At 60.3% G+C, this 19,859-nt stretch overlaps 1 protein-coding gene across 4 annotated transcripts in view; it reads right to left on the reverse strand.

Annotated features, from left to right (window-relative positions):
- Positions 1 to 19,859, reverse strand: part of LOC118383521 (papilin-like) — a 171,800-nt gene that overhangs the window by 57,908 nt on the left and 94,033 nt on the right. For all 4 annotated transcript variants that reach the window (XM_052515517.1, XM_052515516.1, XM_052515518.1 and 1 more), the window contains one exon: positions 19,646 to 19,850. In XM_052515517.1, the coding sequence (XP_052371477.1) occupies positions 19,646 to 19,850 (205 nt within the window). The remainder of the gene's footprint in view (positions 1 to 19,645; positions 19,851 to 19,859) is intronic.

The following is a 19,859-nucleotide window of genomic DNA, read 5'->3' on the forward strand; positions in this document are numbered from 1 at the left end:
TGCAGAGAACACAACACAATGTAGCTAGTTGAACTGAACACTGCAGAGAACACAACACAATGTAGCTAGTTAAACTGAGCACTGCAGAGAACACAACACAATGTAGCTAGTTGAACTGAACACTGCAGAGAACACAACACAATGTAGCTAGTTAAACTGAACACTGCAGAGAACACAACACAATGTAGCTAGTTAAACTGAACACTGCAGAGAACACAACACAATGTAGCTAGTTGAACTGAACACTGCAGAGAACACAACACAATGTAGCTAGTTAAACTGAACACTGCAGAGAACACAACATACAGTGGGATTGATCACTAGACCAATAATAAAACTAGACCCTCTTCCTGTTTCTAGATCTGGACAGTAGGTATGAAGCAGTGCATTATCTCACGTTATCGCATCGGCCAAACGTTCCAAAGTAGCGAGGCACAGTGCCAACCGTCAAAGAGTCAAGATACGTGCTGATTTCTGAGAACAGTCCCACAACTTTGGCACTTTACAACTTCAGCAACAAGCTGTCAAACTAGCTACTGTTTGACCAGTCCAATAACCTTGTTCCAGGCTACTAGCTGGTTAGCATGCGCTGATCGAGCATGATTTTCCGTAGTAACCAGTGCCGTCATAGCTGACCGAAAGCAACACAGTGATTTTCAGAATTAGGAACAAGTGTTATGCTGATCAGCAAAAATCTAAATTCCACGTGGTCGTTAGGGGGTCGTAGCGTTGTGTCAGAGTGATGCCGTCTGACGTGAGACACACGAGGGTCGTGGTGGAGTGATGCCGTCTGGCGTGAGACACACGAGGGTCGTGGTGGAGTGATGCCGTCTGACGTGAGACACACGAGGGTCGTGGTGGAACTGATGCCGTCTGCGACAACACGAGGGTCGTGGTGGAGTGATGCCGCCTGGCGTGAGACACACGAGGGTGTGGTGGAGTGATGCCGTCAACGACACACGAGGGTCGTGGTGGAGTGATGCCGTCTGATGTGAGACACACGAGGGTCGTGGTGAAGTGATGCCGTCTGATGTGAGACACACGAGGGTCGTGGTGGAGTGATGCCGCCTGACGTGAGACACACGAGGGTCGTGGTGGAGTGATGCCGTCTGACGTGAGACACACGAGGGTCGTGCTGGAGTGATGCCGCCTGACGTGAGACACACGAGGGTCGTGGTGGAGTGATGCCGTCTGATGTGAGACACACGAGGGTCGTGGTGGAGTGATGCCGTCTGACGTGAGACACACGAGGGTCGTGCTGGAGTCATGCCGTCTGACGTGAGACACACGAGGTCGTGGTGAGTGATGCCGTCTGACGTGAGACACACGAGGGTCGTGGTGGAGTGATGCCGTCTGACGACACACGAGGGTCGTGGTGGAGTGATGCCGTCTGACGACACACGAGGGTCGTGGTGGAGTGATGCCGTCTGACGACACACGAGGGTCGTGGTGGAGTGATGCCGTCTGACGACACACGAGGGTCGTGGTGGAGTGATGCCGTCTGACGACACACGAGGGTCGTGGTGGAGTGATGCCGTCTGACGACACACGAGGGTCGTGGTGGAGTGATGCCGTCTGACGACACACGAGGGTCGTGGTGGAGTGATGCCGTCTGACGACACACGAGGGTCGTGGTGGAGTGATGCCGTCTGACGTGAGACACACGAGGGTCGTGGTGGAGTGATGCCGTCTGACGTGAGACACGCGAGGGTCGTGGTGGAGTGATGCCGTCTGACGACACACGAGGGTCGTGGTGGAGTGATGCCGTCTGACGTGAGACACACGAGGGTCGTGGTGGAGTGATGCCGTCTGACGTGAGACACACGAGGGTCGTGGTGGAGTGATGCCGTCTGACGTGAGACACACGAGGGTCGTGGTGGAGTGATGCCGTCTGACGACACACGAGCGTCGTGGTGGAGTGATGCCGTCTGACGACACACGAGGGTCGTGGTGGAGTGATGCCGTCTGACGACACACGAGGGTCGTGGTGGAGTGATGCCGTCTGACGACACACGAGGGTCGTGGTGGAGTGATGCCGTCTGACGTGAGACACACGAGGGTCGTGGTGGAGTGATGCCGTCTGACGTGAGACACACGAGGGTCGTGGTGGAGTGATGCCGTCTGACGACACACGAGGGTCGTGGTGGAGTGATGCCGTCTGACGACACACGAGGGTCGTGGTGGAGTGATGCCGTCTGACGTGAGACACACGAGGGTCGTGGTGAGTGATGCCGTCTGACGTGAGACACACGAGGGTCGTGGTGGAGTGATGCCGTCTGACGTGAGACACACGAGGGTCGTGGTGGAGTGATGCCGCCTGACGTGAGACACACGAGCGTCGTGGTGGAGTGATGCCGTCTGACGACACACGAGGGTCGTGGTGGAGTGATGCCGTCTGACGACACACGAGGTCGTGCTGGAGTGATGCCGTCTGATGACACACGAGGGTCGTGGTGGAGTGATGCCGTCTGATGACACACGAGGGTCGTGGTGGAGTGATGCCGTCTGACGACACACGAGGGTCGTGATGCCGTCTGACACACGAGGGTCGTGCTGGAGTGATGCCGTCTGACGACACACGAGGGTCGTGGTGGAGTGATGCCGTCTGACGACACACGAGGGTCGTGGTGGAGTGATGCCGTCTGAAGTGAGACACACGAGGGTCGTGGTGGAGTGATGCCGTCTGACGACACACGAGGGTCGTGGTGGAGTGATGCCGTCTGACCTGAGACACACGAGGGTCGTGGTGGAGTGATGCCGTCTGGCGTGAGACACACGAGGGTCGTGGTGGAGTGATGCCGCCTGACGTGAGACACACGAGGGTCGTGGTGGAGTGATGCCGTCTGACGTGAGACACACGAGGGTCGTGGTGGAGTGATGCCGTCTGACGTGAGACACACGAGGGTCGTGGTGGAGTGATGCCGTCTGACGTGAGACACACGAGGGTCGTGGTGGAGTGATGCCGTCTGACGACACACGAGGGTCGTGGTGGAGTGATGCCGTCTGACGTGAGACACACGAGGGTCGTGGTGGAGTGATGCCGTCTGACGTGAGACACACGAGGGTCGTGGTGGAGTGATGCCGTCTGACGTGAGACAAACGAGGGTCGTGGTGGAGTGATGCCGTCTGATGTGAGACACACGAGGGTCGTGGTGGAGTGATGCCGTCTGACGACACACGAGGGTCGTGGTGGAGTGATGCCGTCTGACGTGAGACACACGAGGGTCGTGGTGGAGTGATGCCGTCTGACGTGAGACACACGAGGGTCGTGGTGGAGTGATGCCGTCTGACGTGAGACACACGAGGGTCGTGGTGGAGTGATGCCGTCTGACGTGAGACACGAGGGTCGTGCTGGAGTGATGCCGTCTGACGTGAGACACACGAGGGTCGTGGTGGAGTGATGCCGTCTGACGTGAGACACACGAGGGTCGTGGTGGAGTGATGCCGTCTGACGTGAGACACACGAGGGTCGTGGTGGAGTGATGCCGTCTGACGTGAGACACACGAGGGTCGTGGTGAGTGATGCCGTCTGACGTGAGACACACGAGGGTCGTGGTGGAGTGATGCCGTCTGATGACACACGAGGGTCGTGGTGGAGTGATGCCGTCTGACGACACACGAGGGTCGTGGTGGATGTGATGCCGTCTGGTGGAGTGAGACACACGAGGGTCGTGGTGGAGTGATGCCGTCTGACGTGAGACACACGAGGGTCGTGGTGGAGTGATGCCGTCTGACGTGAGACACACGAGGGTCGTGGTGGAGTGATGCCGTCTGGCGTGAGACACGAGGGTCTGATGCCGTGAGACACACGAGGGTCGTGGTGGAGTGATGCCGTCTGACGTGAGACACACGAGGGTCGTGGTGGAGTGATGCCGTCTGGCGTGAGACACACGAGGGTCGTGGTGGAGTGATGCCGTCTGACGTGAGACACACGAGGGTCGTGGTGGAGTGATGCCGTCTGACGTGAGACACGCGAGGGTCGTGGTGGAGTGATGCCGTCTGATGACACACGAGGGTCGTGGTGGAGTGATGCCGTCTGACGTGAGACACACGAGGGTCGTGGTGGAGTGATGCCATCTGACGTGAGACACACGAGGTCGTGGTGGAGTGATGCCGTCTGACGTGAGACACACGAGGGTCGTGGTGGAGTGATGCCGTCTGACGTGAGACACACGAGGTCGTGGTGGAGTGATGCCGTCTGATGAGACACACGAGGGTCGTGGTGGAGTGATGCCGTCTGACGTGACACACGAGGGTCGTGGTGGAGTGATGCCGTCTGACGTGAGACACACGAGGGTCGTGGTGGAGTGGTGATGCCGTCTGGCGTGACACACGAGGGTCGTGGTGGAGTGATGCCGTCTGACGTGAGACACACGAGGGTCGTGGTGGAGTGATGCCGTCTGACGTGAGACACACGAGGGTCGTGGTGGAGTGATGCCGTCTGACATGAGACACACGAGGTCGCGTGGTGGAGTGATGCCGTCTGACGACACACAAGGGTCGTGGTGGAGTGATGCCGTCTGACGTGAGACACACGAGGTCGTGGTGGAGTGATGCCGTCTGATGACACACGAGGGTCGCGGTGGAGTGATGCCGTCTGGACGACACACGAGGGTCGTGCTGGAGTGATGCCGTCTGACGTGAGACACACGAGGGTCGTGGTGGAGTGATGCCGCCTGACGTGAGACACACGAGGGTCGTGGTGGAGTGATGCCGTCTGACGTGAGACACACGAGGGTCGTGGTGGAGTGATGCAGTCTGACGTGAGACACACGAGGGTCGTGGTGGAGTGATGCCGTCTGACGTGAGACACGCGAGGTCGTGGTGGAGTGATGCCGTCTGATGACACACGAGGGTCGTGGTGGAGTGATGCCGTCTGACGACACACGAGGGTCGTGGTGGAGTGATGCCGTCTGACGTGAGACACACGAGGGTCGTGGTGGAGTGATGCCGTCTGACGTGAGACACACGAGGGTCGTGGTGGAGTGATGCCGTCTGACGTGAGACACACGAGGGTCGTGGTGGAGTGATGCCGTCTGACGTGAGACACACGAGGGTCGTGGTGGAGTGATGCCGTCTGACGTGAGACACGAGGGTCGTGGTGGAGTGATGCCGTCTGACATGAGACACGAGGGTCGTGGTGGAGTGATGCCGTCTGATGACACACGAGGTCGTGGTGGAGTGATGCCGTCTGATGACACACGAGGGTCGTGGTGGAGTGATGCCGTCTGACGTGAGACACACGAGGGTCGTGGTGGAGTGATGCCGTCTGGCGTGAGACACACGAGGGTCGTGGTGGAGTGATGCCGTCTGGCGTGAGACACACGAGGGTCGTGGTGGTGATGCCGTCTGACGTGAGACACACGAGGGTCGTGGTAGAGTGATGCCGTCTGATGTGAGACACGCGAGGGTCGTGGTGGAGTGATGCCGTCTGATGACACACGAGGGTCGTGGTGGGTGATGCCGTCTGACGACACACGAGGGTCGTGGTGGAGTGATGCCGTCTGACGTGAGACACACGAGGGTCGTGGTGGAGTGATGCCGTCTGATGACACACGAGGGTCGCGGTGGAGTGATGCCGTCTGACGACACACGAGGGTCGTGCTGGAGTGATGCCGTCTGACGTGAGACACACGAGGGTCGTGGTGGAGTGATGCCGCCTGACGTGAGACACACGAGGGTCGTGGTGGAGTGATGCCGTCTGACGTGAGACACACGAGCGTCGTGGTGGGTGATGCCGTCTAACGTGAGACACGCGAGGTCGTGGTGGAGTGATGCCGTCTGATGACACACGAGGGTCGTGGTGGAGTGATGCCGTCTGACGTGAGACACACGAGGGTCGTGGTGGAGTGATGCCGTCTGACGTGAGACACACGAGGGTCGTGGTGGAGTGATGCCGTCTGGCGTGAGACACACGAGGGTCGTGGTGGAGTGATGCCGTCTGACGTGAGACACACGAGGGTCGTGGTGGAGTGATGCCGTCTGACGTGAGACACACGAGGGTCGTGGTGGAGTGATGCCGTCTGATGACACACGAGGTCGTGGTGGAGTGATGCCGTCTGACGTGAGACACACGAGGGTCGTGGTGGAGTGATGCCGTCTGGCGTGAGACACACGAGGGTCGTGGTGAGTGATGCCGTCTGATGACACACGAGGGTCGTGGTGGAGTGATGCCGTCTGACGTGAGACACACGAGGGTCGTGGTGGAGTGATGCCGTCTGATGACACACGAGGGTCGTGGTGGAGTGATGCCGTCTGACGTGAGACACACGAGGGTCGTGGTGGAGTGATGCCGTCTGATGTGAGACACACGAGGGTCGTGGTGGAGTGATGCCGTCTGACGACACACAAGGGTCGTGGTGGAGTGATGCCGTCTGACGTGAGACACACGAGGTCGTGGTGGAGTGATGCCGTCTGACGTGAGACACACGAGGGTCGTGGTGGAGTGATGCCGTCTGACGTGAGACACGAGGGTCGTGGTGGAGTGATGCGTCTGATCTGATGACACACGAGGGTCGTGGTGGAGTGATGCCGTCTGGCGTGACACACGAGGGTCGTGGTGGAGTGATGCCGTCTGACGTGAGAGACACGAGGGTCGTGGTGGAGTGATGCCGTCTGACGTGAGACACACGAGGGTCGTGGTGGAGTGATGCCGTCTGACGTGAGACACACGAGGGTCGTGGTGAGTGATGCCGTCTGACGTGAGACACACGAGGGTCGTGGTGGAGTGATGAGACACACGAGGGTCTGATGACACACGAGGGTCGTGGTGGAGTGATGCCGTCTGATGACACACGAGGGTCGTGGTGGAGTGATGCCGTCTGACGTGAGACACACGAGGGTCGTGGTGGAGTGATGCCGTCTGATGACACACGAGGGCCGGGTGGAGTGATGCCCGTCTGACGTGAGACACACGAGGGTCGTGGTGGAGTGATGCCGTCTGACGTGAGACACACGAGGGTCGTGGTGGAGTGATGCCGTCTGACGTGAGACACACGAGGTCGTGGTGGAGTGATGCCGTCTGATGTGAGACACACGAGGGTCGTGGTGGAGTGATGCCGTCTGATGTGAGACACACGAGGGTCGTGGTGGAGTGATGCCGTCTGACGTGAGACACACGAGGGTCGTGGTGGAGTGATGCCGTCTGAAGTGAGACACACGAGGGTCGTGGTGGTGATGCCGTCTGATGACACACGAGGGTCGTGTGGGAGTGATGCCGTCTGACGTGAGACACACGAGGGTCGTGGTGGAGTGATGCCGTCTGACGTGAGACACACGAGGGGTCGTGGTGGAGTGATGCCGTCTGACGTGAGACACACGAGGGTCGTGGTGGAGTGATGCCGTCTGACGTGAGACACACGAGGGTCGTGGTGGAGTGATGCCGTCTGACGTGAGACACACGAGGGTCGTGGTGGAGTGATGCCGTCTGACGTGAGACACGCGAGGGTCGTGGTGGAGTGATGCCGCCTGACGTGAGACACACGAGGTCGTGGTGGAGTGATGCCGTCTGACGTGAGACACGCGAGGGTCGTGGTGGAGTGATGCCGTCTGACGTGAGACACACGAGGGTCGTGGTGGAGTGATGCCGTCTGACGACACACGAGGGTCGTGGTGGAGTGATGCCGTCTGATGACACACGAGGGTCGTGCTGGAGTGATGCCGTCTGACGTGAGACACACGAGGGTCGTGGTGGAGTGATGCCGTCTGACGTGAGACACACGAGGGTCGTGGTGGAGTGATGCCGTCTGACGTGAGACACACGAGGGTCGTGGTGGAGTGATGCCGTCTGACGTGAGACACACGAGGGTCGTGGTGGAGTGATGCCGTCTGACGTGAGACACACGAGGGTCGTGGTGGAGTGATGCCGTCTGACGTGAGACACACGAGGGTCGTGGTGGAGTGATGCCGCCTGGCGTGAGACACACGAGCGTCGTGGTGGAGTGATGCCGTCTGGACGACACACGAGGTCGTGCTGGAGTGATGCCGTCTGACGACACACGAGGGTCGTGCTGGAGTGATGCCGTCTGACGTGAGACACACGAGGGTCGTGGTGGAGTGATGCCGTCTGACGTGAGACACGCGAGGTCGTGGTGGGTGATGCCGCCTGACGTGAGACACACGAGCGTCGTGGTGGAGTGATGCCGTCTGACGACACACGAGGTCGTGGTGGAGTGATGCCGCCTGACGTGAGACACACGAGGGTCGTGGTGGGTGATGCCGTCTGACGACACACGAGGGTCGTGCTGGAGTGATGCCGTCTGACTGACACACGAGGGTCGTGGTGGAGTGATGCCGTCTGACGACACACGAGGGTCGTGGTGGAGTGATGCCGTCTGAAGTGAGACACACGAGGGTCGTGGTGGAGTGATGCCGTCTGGACACACGAGGGTCGTGCTGGAGTGATGCCGTCTGACGTGAGACACACGAGGGTCGTGGTGGAGTGATGCCGTCTGACGTGAGACACACGAGGGTCGTGGTGGAGTGATGCCGTCTGACGTGAGACACGCGAGGGTCGTGGTGGAGTGATGCCGTCTGAGGTCGTGGTGGTGATGCCGTCTGACACACGAGGGTCGTGGTGGAGTGATGCCGTCTGACTGACACACGAGGGTCGTGGTGGAGTGATGCCGTCTGACGTGAGACACGACACGAGGGTCGTGGTGGAGTGATGCCGTCTGACGTGAGACACACGAGGGTCGTGGTGGAGTGATGCCGTCTGACGTGAGACACACGAGGGTTGTGGTGGAGTGATGCCGTCTGACGTGAGACACACGAGGGTTGTGGTGGAGTGATGCCGTCTGACATGAGACACACGAGGGTCGTGGTGTGATGCCGTCTGATGAGACACACGAGGGTCTGATGACACACGAGGGTCGTGGTGGAGTGATGCCGTCTGATGACACACGAGGGTCGTGGTGGAGTGATGCCGTCTGACGTGAGACACACGAGGGTCGTGGTGGAGTGATGCCGTCTGATGACACACGAGGGTCGTGGTGGAGTGATGCCGTCTGACGTGAGACACACGAGGGTCGTGGTGGAGTGATGCCGTCTGATGTGAGACACACGAGGGTCGTGGTGAGTGATGCCGTCTGATGTGAGACACACGAGGGTGTGGTGGAGTGATGCCGTCTGACGTGAGACACACGAGGGTCGTGGTGGAGTGATGCCGTCTGAAGTGAGACACACGAGGGTCGTGGTGGAGTGATGCCGTCTGATGACACACGAGGTCGTGTGGGAGTGATGCCGTCTGACGTGAGACACACGAGGGTCGTGGTGGAGTGATGCCGTCTGACGTGAGACACACGAGGTCGTGGTGGAGTGATGCCGTCTGACGTGAGACACACGAGGGTCGTGGTGGAGTGATGCCGTCTGACGGAGACACACGAGGGTCGTGGTGGAGTGATGCCGTCTGACGTGAGAGACACGAGGGTCGTGGTGGAGTGATGCCGTCTGACGTGAGACACGCGAGGGTCGTGGTGGAGTGATGCCGCCTGACGTGAGACACGAGCGTCGTGGTGGAGTGATGCCGTCTGACGACACACGAGGGTCGTGGTGGAGTGATGCCGTCTGACGACACACGAGGTCGTGCTGGAGTGATGCCGTCTGACGTGAGACACACGAGGGTCGTGGTGGAGTGATGCCGTCTGACGCACACACGAGGTCGTGGTGGAGTGATGCCGTCTGACGTGAGACACACGAGGGTCGTGGTGGAGTGATGCCGTCTGACGTGAGACACACGAGGGTCGTGGTGGAGTGATGCCGTCTGAAGACACACGAGGGTCGTGGTGGAGTGATGCCGTCTGACGACACACGAGGGTCGTGGTGGAGTGATGCCGTCTGATGTGAGACACGAGGGTCGTGGTGGAGTGATGCCGTCTGACGACACACGAGGGTCGTGCTGGAGTGATGCCGTCTGACGTGAGACACACGAGGGTCGTGATGGAGTGATGCCGCCTGACGTGAGACACACGAGGGTCGTGGTGGAGTGATGCCGTCTGACGTGAGACACACGAGGGTCGTGGTGGAGTGATGCCGCCTGACGTGAGACACACGAGGGTCGTGGTGGAGTGATGCCGTCTGACGTGAGACACGCGAGGGTCGTGGTGGAGTGATGCCGCCTGACGTGAGACACACGAGGGTCGTGGTGGAGTGATGCCGTCTGACGACACACGAGGGTCGTGGTGGAGTGATGCCGTCTGGACGACACACGAGGGTCGTGGTGGAGTGATGCCGTCTGAAGTGAGACACACGAGGGTCGTGGTGGAGTGATGCCGTCTGACGACACACGAGGTCGTGGTGAGTGATGCCGTCTGACGACACACGAGGGTCGTGGTGGAGTGATGCCGTCTGAAGTGAGACACACGAGGGTCGTGCTGGAGTGACGACACACGAGGGTCGTGGTGGAGTGATGCCGTCTGACGACACACGAGGGTCGTGGTGGAGTGATGCCGTCTGGCGACACACGAGGGTCGTGGTGGAGTGATGCCGCCTGACGTGAGACACACGAGCGTCGTGGTGGAGTGATGCCGTCTGACGACACACGAGGGTCGTGGTGGAGTGATGCCGTCTGACGTGAGACACACGAGGGTCGTGGTGGAGTGATGCCGTCTGACGTGAGACACGCGAGGGTCGTGGTGGAGTGATGCCGCCTGACGTGAGACACACGAGGGTCGTGGTGGAGTGATGCCGTCTGACGACACACGAGGGTCGTGGTGGAGTGATGCCGTCTGACGACACACGAGGGTCGTGGTGGAGTGATGCCGTCTGACGTGAGACACACGAGGGTCGTGGTGGAGTGATGCCGTCTGACGTGAGACACACGAGGGTCGTGGTGGAGTGATGCCGTCTGATGACACACGAGGGTCGTGGTGGAGTGATGCCGTCTGACGACACACGAGGGTCGTGGTGGAGTGATGCCGTCTGATGACACACGAGGTCGTGGTGGAGTGATGCCGTCTGATGACACACGAGGGTCGTGGTGGAGTGATGCCGTCTGATGACACACGAGGGTCGTGGTGGAGTGATGCCGTCTGACGACACACGAGGGTCGTGGTGGGGGAGTGATGCCGCCTGACGTGAGACACACAAGGGTCGTGGTGGAGTGATGCCGTCTGACGTGAGACACACGAGGGTCGAGGTGGAGTGATGCCGTCTGGCGTGAGACACACGAGGGTCGTGGTGGAGTGATGCCGTCTGACGTGAGACACACGAGGGTCGTGGTGGAGTGATGCCGTCTGACGTGAGACACACGAGGGTCGTGGTGGAGTGATGCCGTCTGGACGACACACGAGGGTCATGGTGAGTGATGCCGTCTGACGTGAGACACACGAGGTCGTGGTGGAGTGATGCCGTCTGACGACACACGAGGGTCGTGGTGAGTGATGCCGTCTGACGTGAGACACACGAGGGTCGTGGTGGAGTGATGCCGTCTGACGTGAGACACACGAGGGTCGTGGTGGAGTGATGCCGTCTGACGTGAGACACACGAGGGTCGTGGTGGAGTGATGCCGTCTGACGACACACGAGGGTCGTGGTGGAGTGATGCCGTCTGACGTGAGACACACGAGGGTCGTGGTGGAGTGATGCCGTCTGATGTGAGACACACGAGGGTCGTGGTGGAGTGATGCCGTCTGACGTGAGACACACGAGGGTCGTGGTGGAGTGATGCCGTCTGACGTGAGACACACGAGGGTCGTGGTGGAGTGATGCCGTCTGACGTGAGACACACGAGGTCGTGGTGGGTGGAGTCTGATGACACACGAGGGTCGTGGTGGAGTGATGCCGTCTGACGACACACGAGGGTCGTGGTGGAGTGATGCCGTCTGACGTGAGACACACGAGGGTCGTGGTGGAGTGATGCCGTCTGACGTGAGACACACGAGGGTCGTGGTGGAGTGATGCCGTCTGACGTGAGACACACGAGGGTCGTGGTGGAGTGATGCCGTCTGGACGTGAGACACACGAGGGTTGTGGTGGAGTGATGCCGTCTGACGTGAGACACACGAGGGTCGTGGTGGAGTGATGCCGTCTGACATGAGACACACGAGGGTCGTGGTGGAGTGATGCCGTCTGATGACACACGAGGGTCGTGGTGGAGTGATGCCGTCTGATGACACACGAGGGTCGTGGTGGAGTGATGCCGTCTGACGTGAGACACACGAGGGTCGTGGTGGAGTGATGCCGTCTGATGACACACGAGGGTCGTGGTGGAGTGATGCCGTCTGACGTGAGACACACGAGGTCGTGGTGGAGTGATGCCGTCTGATGACACACGAGGGTCGTGGTGGAGTGATGCCGTCTGACGACACACGAGGGTCGTGGTGGAGTGATGCCGTCTGACGTGAGACACACGAGGGTCGTGGTGGAGTGATGCCGTCTGACGTGAGACACACAAGGGTCGTGAGGGAGTGATGCCGTCTGACGTGAGACACACGAGGGTCGTGGTGGAGTGATGCCGTCTGACGGAGACACACGAGGTCGTGGTGGAGTGATGCCGTCTGACGTGAGACACACGAGGGTCGTGGTGGAGTGATGCCGTCTGACGTGAAGACACACGAGGGTCGTGGTGGTGTGATGCCGTCTGACGTGAGACACACGAGGGTCGTGGTGGAGTGATGCCGTCTGACGACACACAAGGGTCGTGGTGGAGATGCCGTCTGACGTGACACACGAGGGTCGTGGTGGAGTGATGCCGTCTGACGTGAGACACACGAGGGTCGTGGTGGAGTGATGCCGTCTGACGTGAGACACACGAGGGTCGTGGTGGAGTGATGCCGTCTGACGTGAGACACGCGAGGGTCGTGGTGGAGTGATGCCCTGATGACACACGAGGGTCGTGGTGGAGTGATGCCGTCTGACCGAGACACACGAGGGTCGTGGTGGAGTGATGCCGTCTGACGTGAGACACACGAGGGTCGTGGTGAGTGATGCCGTCTGACGTGAGACACACGAGGGTCGTGGTGGAGTGATGCCGTCTGACGTGAGACACACGAGGGTCGTGGTGGAGTGATGCCGTCTGACGTGAGACACACGAGGTCGTGGTGGTGTGATGCCGTCTGATGACACACGAGGGTCGTGGTGAGTGATGCCGTCTGATGACACACGAGGGTCGTGGTGAGTGATGCCGTCTGACGTGAGACACACGAGGGTCGTGGTGGAGTGATGCCGTCTGATGACACACGAGGGTCGTGGTGGAGTGATGCCGTCTGACGTGAGACACACGAGGGTGGTGGTGGAGTGATGCCGTCTGATGCCGTCTGACACACGAGGGTCGTGGTGGAGTGATGCCGTCTGACACACGAGGGTCGTGGTGGAGTGATGCCGTCTGACGTGAGACACACGAGGGTCGTGGTGGAGTGATGCCGTCTGACGTGAGACACACGAGGGTCGTGGTGGAGTGATGCCGTCTGACGTGAGACACACGAGGGTTGTGGTGGAGTGATGCCGTCTGACGTGAGACACACGAGGGTCGTGGTGGAGTGATGCCGTCTGACGTGAGACACACGAGGGTCGTGGTGGAGTGATGCCGTCTGATGACACACGAGGGTCGTGGTGGAGTGATGCCGTCTGATGACACACGAGGGTCGTGGTGGAGTGATGCCGTCTGATGACACACGAGGGTCGTGGTGGAGTGATGCCGTCTGATGACACACGAGGGTCGTGGTGGAGTGATGCCGTCTGATGCCGTGAGACACGAGGGTCGTGGTGGAGTGATGCCGTCTGACGTGAGACACACGAGGGTCGTGGTGGAGTGATGCCGTCTGACGTGAGACACACGAGGGTCGTGGTGGAGTGATGCCGTCTGATGTGAGACACACGAGGGTCGTGGTGGAGTGATGCCGTCTGATGTGAGACACACGAGGGTCGTGGTGGAGTGATGCCGTCTGACGTGAGACACACGAGGGTCGTGGTGGAGTGATGCCGTCTGAAGTGAGACACACGAGGGTCGTGGTGGAGTGATGCCGTCTGATGACACACGAGGGTCGTGTGGGAGTGATGCCGTCTGGACGTGAGACACACGAGGGTCGTGGTGGAGTGATGCCGTCTGACGTGAGACACACGAGGGTCGTGGTGGAGTGATGCCGTCTGACGTGAGACACACGAGGGTCGTGGTGGAGTGATGCCGTCTGACGTGAGACACACGAGGGTCGTGGTGGAGTGATGCCGTCTGACGGAGACACACGAGGGTCGTGGTGGAGTGATGCCGTCTGACGTGAGACACGCGAGGTCGTGGTGGAGTGATGCCGCCTGGACGACACACGAGGGTCGTGGTGGAGTGATGCCGTCTGACGACACACGAGGGTCGTGCTGGAGTGATGCCGTCTGAAGTGAGACACACGAGGGTCGTGGTGGAGTGATGCCGTCTGACGACACACGAGGGTCGTGCTGGAGTGATGCCGTCTGAAGTGAGACACACGAGGGTCGTGAGTGATGCCGTCTGACGTGAGACACACGAGGTCGTGGTGGAGTGATGCCGTCTGACGTGAGACACGAGGGTCGTGGTGGAGTGATGCCGCCTGACGTGAGACACACGAGGGTCGTGGTGGAGTGATGCCGTCTGACGACACACGAGGGTCGTGCTGGAGTGATGCCGTCTGACGACACACGAGGGTCGTGGTGGAGTGATGCCGTCTGACGACACACGAGGGTCGTGGTGGAGTGATGCCGTCTGAAGTGAGACACACGAGGGTCGTGGTGGAGTGATGCCGTCTGACGACACACAAGGGTCGTGGTGGAGTGATGCCGTCTGATGTGAGACACACGAGGGTCGTGGTGGAGTGATGCTGTCTGACGACACACGAGGGTCGTGCTGGAGTGATGCCGTCTGACGTGAGACACACGAGGGTCGTGGTGATGAGTGATGCCGCCTCGTGAGGAGTGATGCCACACGAGGGTCGTGGTGGAGTGATGCCGTCTGACGTGAGACACACGAGGGTCGTGGTGGAGTGATGCCGTCTGACGTGAGACACACGAGGGTCGTGGTGGAGTGATGCCGTCTGATGACACACGAGGGTCGTGGTGGAGTGATGCCGTCTGACGACACACGAGGGTCGTGGTGGAGTGATGCCGTCTGACGTGAGACACACGAGGGTCGTGGTGAGTGATGCCGTCTGACGTGAGACACACGAGGTCGTGGTGGAGTGATGCCGTCTGACGTGAGACACGCGAGGGTCGTGGTGAGTGATGCCGTCTGATGACACACGAGGGTCGTGGTGGAGTGATGCCGTCTGACGACACACGAGGGTCGTGGTGGAGTGATGCCGTCTGGCGTGAGACACACGAGGGTCGTGGTGGAGTGATGCCGTCTGACGTGAGACACACGAGGGTCGTGGTGGAGTGATGCCGTCTGACGTGAGACACACGAGGGTCGTGGTGGAGTGATGCCGTCTGACGTGAGACACACGAGGGTTGTGGTGGAGTGATGCCGTCTGACGTGAGACACACGAGGGTCGTGGTGGAGTGATGCCGTCTGACATGAGACACACGAGGGTCGTGGTGGAGTGATGCCGTCTGATGACACACGAGGTCGTGGTGGAGTGATGCCGTCTGATGACACACGAGGGTCGTGGTGGAGTGATGCCGTCTGACGTGAGACACACGAGGGTCGTGGTGGAGTGATGCCGTCTGATGTGAGACACACGAGGGTCGTGGTGGAGTGATGCCGTCTGATGTGAGACACACGAGGTCGTGGTGGAGTGATGCCGTCTGACGTGAGACACACGAGGGTCGTGGTGAGTGATGCCGTCTGCGTGAGACACACGAGGGTCGTGGTGGAGTGATGCCGTCTGATGACACACGAGGGTCGTGGTGGAGTGATGCCGTCTGATGTGAGACACACGAGGGTCGTGGTGGAGTGATGCCGTCTGACGTGAGACACACGAGGGTCGTGGTGGAGTGATGCCGTCTGAAGTGAGACACACGAGGGTCGTGGTGGAGTGATGCCGTCTGATGACACACGAGGTCGTGTGGGAGTGATGCCGTCTGGCGTGAGACACACGAGGGTCGTGGTGGAGTGATGCCGTCTGGCGTGAGACACACGAGGGTCGTGGGAGTGATGCCGTCTGACGTGAGACACACGAGGGTCGTGGTGGAGTGATGCCGTCTGACGTGAGACACACGAGGGTCGTGGTGGAGTGATGCCGTCTGACGTGAGACACACGAGGGTCGTGGTGGAGTGATGCCGTCTGACGTGAGACACACGAGGGTCGTGGTGGAGTGATGCCGTCTCTGACACACGAGGGTCGTGGGAGTGAGACACACGAGGGTCGTGGTGGAGTGATGCCGTCTGACGACACACGAGGGTCGTGCTGGAGTGATGCCGTCTGACGACACACGAGGGTCGTGGTGGAGTGATGCCGTCTGACGTGAGACACGCGAGGGTCGTGGTGGAGTGATGCCGCCTGACGTGAGACACACGAGCGTCGTGGTGGAGTGATGCCGTCTGACGACACACGAGGGTCGTGCTGGAGTGATGCCGTCTGACGACACACGAGGGTCGTGGTGGAGTGATGCCGTCTGACGACACACGAGGGTCGTGGTGGAGTGATGCCGTCTGATGTGAGACACACGAGGGTCGTGGTGGAGTGATGCCGTCTGATGACACACGAGGGTCGTGCTGGAGTGATGCCGTCTGACGTGAGACACACGAGGGTCGTGGTGGAGTGATGCCGTCTGACGTGAGACACGCGAGGGTCGTGGTGGAGTGATGCCGCCTGACGTGAGACACACGAGGGTCGTGGTGGAGTGATGCCGCCTGACGTGAGACACACGAGGGTCGTGTGGAGTGATGCCGTCTGACGTGAGACACACGAGGGTCGTGGTGGAGTGATGCCGTCTGACGTGAGACACACGAGGGTCGTGGTGGAGTGATGCCGTCTGACGTGAGACACGCGAGGGTCGTGGTGGAGTGATGCCGTCTGATGACACACGAGGGTCGTGGTGGAGTGATGCCGTCTGACGACACACGAGGTCGTGGTGAGTGATGCCGTCTGGCGTGAGACACACGAGGGTCGTGGTGGAGTGATGCCGTCTGACGTGAGACACACGAGGGTCGTGGTGGAGTGATGCCGTCTGACGTGAGACACACGAGGGTCGTGGTGGAGTGATGCCGTCTGACGTGAGACACACGAGGGTCGTGGTGGAGTGATGCCGTCTGACGTGAGACACACGAGGGTCGTGGTGGAGTGATGCCGTCTGACGTGAGACACACGAGGGTCGTGGTGGAGTGATGCCGTCTGATGACACACGAGGGTCGTGGTGGAGTGATGCCGTCTGACGACACACGAGGGTCGTGGTGGAGTGATGCCGTCTGGCGACACACGAGGGTCGTGGTGGAGTGATGCCGTCTGACGTGAGACACACGAGGGTCGTGGTGGAGTGATGCCGTCTGACGTGAGACACACGAGGGTCGTGGTGGAGTGATGCCGTCTGACGTGAGACACACGAGGGTCGTGGTGGAGTGATGCCGTCTGACGTGAGACACACGAGGGTCGTGGTGGAGTGATGCCGGCTGACGTGAGACACACGAGGGTCGTGGTGGAGTGATGCCGTCTGAAGACACACGAGGGTCGTGGTGGAGTGATGCCGTCTGATGACACACGAGGGTCGTGGTGGAGTGATGCCGTCTGACGTGAGACACACGAGGGTCGTGGTGGAGTGATGCCGTCTGATGACACACGAGGGTCGTGGTGGTCGTGGTGATGCCGTCTGACGTGAGACACACGAGGGTCGTGGTGGAGTGATGCCGTCTGACGTGAGACACACGAGGGTCGTGGTGGAGTGATGCCGTCTGACGTGAGACACACGAGGGTCGTGGTGGAGTGATGCCGTCTGACATGAGACACACGAGGGTCGTGGTGGAGTGATGCCGTCTGATGACACACGAGGGTGGTGGGTGATGCCGTGACACGAGGGTCGTGGTGGGTGATGCCTCTGACGTGAGACACACGAGGTCGTGGTGGGTGATGCCGTCTGATGACACACGAGGGTCACGTGAGACACACGAGGGTCGTGGTGGAGTGATGCCGTCTGACGTGAGACACACGAGGGTCGTGGTGGAGTGATGCCGTCTGACGTGAGACACACGAGGGTCGTGGTGGAGTGATGCCGTCTGATGTGAGACACACGAGGGTCGTGGTGGAGTGATGCCGTCTGATGACACACGAGGGTCGTGGTGGAGTGATGCCGTCTGACGTGACACACGAGGGTCGTGGTGGAGTGATGCCGTCTGACGTGAGACACACGAGGGTCGTGGTGAAGTGATGCCGAGGGTCTGATGCCGTCTGATGACACACGAGGGTCGTGTGGGAGTGATGCCGTCTGACGTGAGACACACGAGGGTCGTGGTGGTGTGATGCCGTCTGACGTGAGACACACGAGGGTCGTGGTGGAGTGATGCCGTCTGACGTGAGACACACGAGGGTCGTGGTGGAGTGATGCCGTCTGACGTGAGACACACGAGGGTCGTGGTGGAGTGATGCCGTCTGATGACACACGAGGGGTGTGGGAGTGATGCCGTCTGATGTGAGACACACGAGGGTCGTGGTGGAGTGATGCCGTCTGACGTGAGACACACGAGGGTCGTGGTGGAGTGATGCCGTCTGACGTGAGACACACGAGGGTCGTGGTGGAGTGATGCCGTCTGATGTGAGACACACGAGGGTCGTGGTGGAGTGATGCCGTCTGACGTGAGACACACGAGGGTCGTGGTGGAGTGATGCCGTCTGACGTGAGACACACGAGGGTCGTGGTGGAGTGATGCCGTCTGACGTGAGACACACGAGGGTCGTGGTGGAGTGATGCCGTCTGAAGTGAGACACACGAGGGTCGTGGTGGAGTGATGCCGTCTGATGACACACGAGGGTCGTGTGGGAGTGATGCCGTCTGACGTGAGACACACGAGGGTCGTGGTGGAGTGATGCCGTCTGACGTGACACACGAGGGTCGTGTGGGAGTGATGCCGTCTGACGTGAGACACACGAGGGTCGTGGTGGAGTGATGCCGTCTGATGTGAGACACACAAGGGTCGTGGTGGAGTTTCCACCCTCTCCTGACTGCAGTACCTACCACGCTCAGGTCTACCCCTCTCCCTCTCTACCCCTCTCCCTCTCCCGACTGCAGTACCTACCACGCTCAGGTCTACCTCTCTCCCTCCCTTCCCCTCTCCCTCTCCTGACTGCAGTACCTACCACGCTCAGGTCGACCCCTCTCCCTCCCTTCCCCTCTCCCTCTCCTGACTGCAGTACCTACCATGCTCAGGTCTACCCCTCTCCTGACTGCAGTACCTACCACGCTCAGGTCTACCCCTCTCCATCTCCTGACTGCAGTACCTACCACGCTCAGGTCTACCCCTCTCCCTCTCTACCCCTCTCCCTCTCCTGACTGCAGTACCTACCACGCTCAGGTCTACCCCTCTCCTGACTGCAGTACCTACCACGCTCAGGTCTACCCCTCTCCCTCTCTACCCCTCTCCCTCTCCTGACTGCAGTACCTACCACGCTCAGGTCTACCCCTCTCCCTCTCCTGACCGCAGTACCTACCACGCTCAGGTCTACCCCTCTCCCTCTCCTGACTGCAGTACCTACCACGCTCAGGTCTACCCCTCTCTACCCCTCTCCCTCTCTACCCCTCTCCTGACCGCAGTACCTACCGCACTCCAGACAGAGGCCCTCCAGGAGACACAACGCTGCATGTTGCAGGTCTGCAGGGTGGGCGGGGTGAGGGCGTAGGCTGCACAGACAGCGTCCTCCACCACACGGGGCCCTGATGCATCATAGGAGACACACTGCACACTGCGCACCTGGGATCCGCCGCCACACGACACAGAGCACACGTTCCATTCACCTGTCGACCAGCTGAGACGG

The sequence above is a fragment of the Oncorhynchus keta genome, unplaced genomic scaffold (genome assembly GCF_023373465.1).
Source record: "Oncorhynchus keta strain PuntledgeMale-10-30-2019 unplaced genomic scaffold, Oket_V2 Un_scaffold_28244_pilon_pilon, whole genome shotgun sequence".
Taxonomy (NCBI): Eukaryota; Metazoa; Chordata; class Actinopteri; order Salmoniformes; family Salmonidae; genus Oncorhynchus; species Oncorhynchus keta.